This window comes from Triticum dicoccoides, chromosome 6B, assembly GCF_002162155.2.
Source record: "Triticum dicoccoides isolate Atlit2015 ecotype Zavitan chromosome 6B, WEW_v2.0, whole genome shotgun sequence".
In the NCBI taxonomy this organism is placed as follows: Eukaryota; Viridiplantae; Streptophyta; class Magnoliopsida; order Poales; family Poaceae; genus Triticum; species Triticum dicoccoides.
The window spans coordinates 707310722-707315540 of record NC_041391.1 but is presented as its reverse complement, the minus strand read 5'-3'; the positions used below and the strand labels follow the sequence as shown (position 1 = coordinate 707315540).

Sequence of the window (4819 nt, the reverse complement as noted above, 5' to 3'; positions counted from 1 at the left end):
CAGTTGTAAACTGGCATGATCGACGGCGGCCAGACGTAGAGGAGGCAGTCTACTACGGGCAGGTGAAGACGGCGACGGTCGACGACGGCGGGAAGGTGCAGCGCTCCCTACACTGCTCCTCCACTACTCCTTTCGCGCAGGTCGCCGCTGGGATTGTCGGTCTGCTCGGTCGGCTCGGTCAAAAACAGGACCGGACCGAAGATTTCTCAGGCCTGATTCTTGAGCTCGGACCGACCAAGTATTTTACCGGGCCAGGACCGTTCGGTCCGGTCCTTCGCGGGCCGCGAGCCGGGCCAAAAGCCCGCTCGCCACGTCCAGCCTGAGCTGTACCCATGGCAAGAGCTATCAGCGTGATTGTCGTGGCCATATTTAACTAATTTTAAACTGCCCTACCAGTCTCAGAGGACGTACACGTATGTGTTGCTGCCGATCGACACTACTCTATAAAAAGGAACGAAGAAGCGAAGGTAGCTTAGGCATCTTGAGGCGGCTATGGAGGAGTGGGTGTACTACTCCCTCTCCATCACCTTGTGCCTCACCCTGTCCCTTGTGTTCTCATCCCTGCGCAAATGCAAGGCGGCGGGCTCTTCGTTCCTCCCGCCTGGGCCGACCTCGCTCACAGCTTTTGGCCCGCTGCTGTTGCTCGCCTGGACAAGCGTGAACATCGAGTCGGTAGTCCGCGTGGCACGCTCATGGTACGGCCCCGTCTTCACGCTCTACCTCCTCCCATCCTTCCCCGTCGTGTTCGTCGCCGACAGGGCCGTGGCGCACCGCGTCCTCGTGCAGCTCGGCTCCGCCTTCGCCAACCGGCCTCCGGCCAACCTGGCCACCCGCATCTTCTCTAGTGATCAGCACAACATCACGTCTGCAGCGTACGGCCCGTTGTGGCGCGCGCTCCGGCAAAACCTCACCGGCCGGGCGCTCCACCCGTCGAGCATCCCGCGGTACGCCGCCGCCCGGGGCCGCGCCGCCTCGGGCATCGTCGACGGCATCGCACGACAGATGCGAAGCGGCAAAGGGGTCGTCGTCATCGAGGGGCTCCTGCACGACGCTGTCTTCCACGTGATTGCCTGCATGTGCTTCGGCCAGGGGCTCGACGATGCCTCCATCGCGGCAGTCACGTCGCTGCAGAGGCAGTTTCTCAAGGAGGTGGTGGGGTTCCAGGTGTTCGGGTCAAGCCCCAAGGTGAGCAGGCTCCTCTTCTGGCGACGGTACCAGAGGATGCTGTCCATGCGCCGGCGGCAGGAGGAGGTGTTCATCCCGCTGATACGAGCGTGCCGTGCGCGGCGCAACGCCTCCGGCAAGAGCTTTGAAATGGATTGCTACGTCGACTCGCTCATCAGCCTCCGCATCCCGGAGCAAGATGGCAGCAGCAGGCACCTGACGGACGGCGAGATCGTCGCCTTGTGCACCGAACTCTTGTCCGGGCCCGTCGACTCTACGGTAAACATGTTGCAGTGGGCCATGGCGAACCTCGTCACACGGCCGGACATCCAGGCGAAGCTCCGGGCCGAAATAAACAACGTCGCCGACGGCCAGGTCTAGCTCGGGCAAATTTTGTGCGAATTCAAAGAACACATTTGAATTTTTTTTATTTTTTCTTAAAGAACATAAACTTTTACAGGTCCGGGAGGAGGAGCACCTGCCGTACCTCCGGGCGGTGGTCCTGGAATCGCTGAGGCGGCACCCACCGGCACGCTTCATCCTGCCACACGCGGCTGCCGGTGAGAACGGCACGGTGCTAGACGGCTTCACCGTGCCCAAAGAGGTGTCAGTGAACTTCACGCTGGGCGACATGGCCATGGACAAAAAGGTGTGGCCGGACCCCACACAGTTCCGGCCGGAGCGGTTCCTGCCCGGCGGCGAGGGGGAGAACCTGGACCTCACGGGGAGCAAGGAGATCAAAATGATGCCGTTCGGCGCCGGCCGCCGGATGTGCCCTGGCATCGATGTTTCGCTACTGCACGTCAACCTCCTTGTGGCCACCATGGTGAGGGCGTTCCAGTGGAGCGAGGTGCCCGGCGAGCCGGTGGACTTCACTGAGACGCTGGAGCTCACCATAGTCATGAAGCGCCCACTCCGTGCCAAGGTCGTGCCATGCCATGCTACTAGCTAGCAGCAGCTCTCAATCGCCGTCCATCATGCATTGTCCCGTCGGAGTAACTACATAAAATATACATATGCTGCCAGCTAGGCAGCTTGATCTATTAGCTCTCGATCTAGAGTTTAATAACTTCAAGACATAAATATTTGTATCCAAATAAAATGTTATGTGTACCACTATATTTGTTTGGGCCGTCCCTATGTTTCCGAAGGCCCTAGGGCAAACTCAGCGACATAGGCCCCCAGGTCCTATGACTATATGTGTGTGCGCGCCTCACGGGGAGCAAGGAGATAAAAATGATGACATTCGATTCCCATCGGCACCACCACAGGCGTCGCCGCTGGGACGCCGCGCCGCCGTGGGCCAAAGTAGGGGCCGCGCCCGTGCCACCCATGGATCCGGGGGAGAGGGGAGAGGCCCTCCGCCACCGCGTCGCACGCACGGGCTTAGCCCTGCGCCGACCACCTGCGGCAGCAGAGGGGAGGACGGGAACGGGAGGAGTCACTGGCGGCGGCGGCGGCTAGACCCCCCCGAGTCGCCCGCGAGGGGGCCGACGCGAGAGGCGCGCTAGTCGTTCACTCGATAATAATACCTCTACTGGATCGCTAACACTTATTCTTAAATGATTAATATACAATTACCAATTTTAGTTTTCACCGTATACATTAGCTGTCATGTGTGGCCGGTCCGAGCGTGGCGGTAGCGCGGCGAAGAAGGACTTGTGGCGGCAACCGAAGTTATTGGTCGAGATACCGTGGAAGGGGCCGCGGGGGAAGAAGTACGGGAGGAGGAGCTTGTGGGCGTCGACGATCCCACCCACGGCTGCAGACGTGCCGAGACTTGGCCGGCAGGCGGAGAACGTCGAGGAGCACGTCGTACGGGAAGCCTATGTTGTTGCCGTCGATGCTGCCGTGGGTCCGGCCCATCTGGGTCTGGCCGGCCGTCGAGGAAGCACCTAGCAGATCGATCAACTCGATCGGATCGAGAAGGCGCCGATGGAGAGCAACGAAGAGGATAGGTGGCGATCGATGGAGGCGAGTTGTATATAACAAATAAATAGTTTTGCCAGATCGTGTCCGTTGGTAGTTGAGCCTAAGGTCGAATTGTGGTGTGCGTGGTCCAAAATCTCTGCACGTGCTACGTCTCTTGGAAGATATTCAAGTTGAACCGATCCTTCCCGACTCATATACGGTGCTGGCAAGGCGTAAAAGAAGAGAAGAGAAGCCTTCATCGCAATAGAGAAGACAAGACAAGACACGCCTAACCCAAACCCTAGCTAGCAAAACCTCGTCCGGCCGGCAATCCATCCATGAGTCGACCAGTCCGGGTTCTTGGCGGGGAGAAGCATCTTCGAAAATTTCGTGTACGCCGCCAAGGTGATCCAGTGCTGCCATAGGTGTAGCGCCCCCGCTCTTGTCTTCAAGCTCGACTTTGCCAAGGCATTCGACTCGGTCGACTGGGGGGCGCTCCGGAAAATTCTCGTGGTGCGCGGCTTCCCCGACAGATGGTGTGCCTTGATGGACTTGATCTTTAAGTCCTCCTGGTCGGCAGTTCTCCTCAACGGTGTACCTGGGAAGTGGTTTACGGTGCGCCGCGGGCTGCGCCAGGGGGACCCGAGCTCGCCCTACCTCTTCCTCATCGTCGCCGACGTCCTCCAGCAGATGATCCGGCAAGACGACGAGCTTCGCCACCCGCTCGTGGAGCCCCCCCCCCTTGGTGCTTCAGTACGCCGACGACACACTGGTCATCCTCAGGGCGGAGAGCGGTGCGGCTGCCCGCCTTCGCCGCATCCTCGACGACTTCACGGCGGCGACGGGGCTGGACATAAACTTCTCGAAGAGCACACTTGACCCCATGCACGTGTCTGCCGAGGTTTTGGAGGAGACCGTTGGCGCTCTTGGTTGCGCCGTCCAGGGGTTCCCGCAGGCCTATCTCGGACTCCCGTTGTCGTGGGAAAAGCTCACCTTCGCCGACTTCCTCCCCATGCTTGCGAAGGTGGACAAGTACCTGTCGGGCTGGCGGGCTCGGCTCCTCTCCCCTGTCGGGCGGATGGTCCTGCTCAGCGTGGTGCTGGACGCCCTTCTGACGTACGCGATGGTGGCCATGCTCCTCCCACCAGCGGTGCTCAAAAAGTTAGACTCGCTTCGCCGCCCTTCCTCTGGAATGCAGCAGACCGTGCCACCGGCGCGCAATGCCTCGTGGCCTGGGAGCGGGTCTGCAGATCCAAGGAGGAGGAGGGGCTTGGCGTGCGGGACCTCGCGACGCAAAACCGGTGCTTGTTGATCAAAATGCTGCACCGTCTCCGGGAGGCTCCCATGTCCTCGCGGTGGGCAACGTGGGTGTGGGCGGAGCTAGGCGGGCACTCCCTGCTCTCTGCTTCGGGCTCCCGGTCGGCCGGAGAGCACGCCAAGTCGCTGTCCAAGATGCTGCCGCTCTATCGAAATCTGACGACGGTGGCGGTCCGTGACGGGCGGCGGACGTCCTTCTGGTTTGATCACTGGCTGTCGTGCGGGGCGGTCTCGGCGGCCTTCCCTGCCCTTCTGTCGCACGCTATGGACACGGAGGTCTCTGTGTGGCAGGTGCGTGCCCACGGCCTCGACCGGGTGCTCGTTCCCAGGCTCACCACCGCCGGGGCCGCCGAGCGGGGTGCGCTTCTCGCATTGATCGCTGAGGTTCGGGCGTCCCCTGGCAACGACGAACGCTGCCCCGTGCTGT

At 61.1% G+C, this 4819-nt stretch overlaps 1 protein-coding gene across 1 annotated transcript; it reads left to right on the top strand.

Annotated features, from left to right (window-relative positions):
* Positions 1–485: 485 nt before the first annotated feature.
* Positions 486–2304, top strand: LOC119324945 (cytochrome P450 89A2-like). Its single transcript, XM_037598709.1, has 2 exons — positions 486–1539; positions 1625–2304. Exons 1-2 carry the CDS (start codon positions 493–495, stop codon positions 2114–2116), a joined length of 1539 nt encoding a protein of 512 aa, XP_037454606.1. The 5' UTR covers positions 486–492; the 3' UTR covers positions 2117–2304.
* The last annotated feature ends 2515 nt before the right edge of the window (positions 2305–4819 follow it).

Coding starts and splice junctions, on each gene's coding strand:
- LOC119324945 (XM_037598709.1), top strand. CDS start 493: ATGGAGGAGTGGGTGTACTACTCCCTCTCCATCACCTTGTGCCTCACC. Junction 1,540..1,624: donor ACAACGTCGCCGACGGCCAG/GTCTAGCTCGGG, acceptor AAACTTTTACAG/GTCCGGGAGGAGGAGCACCT.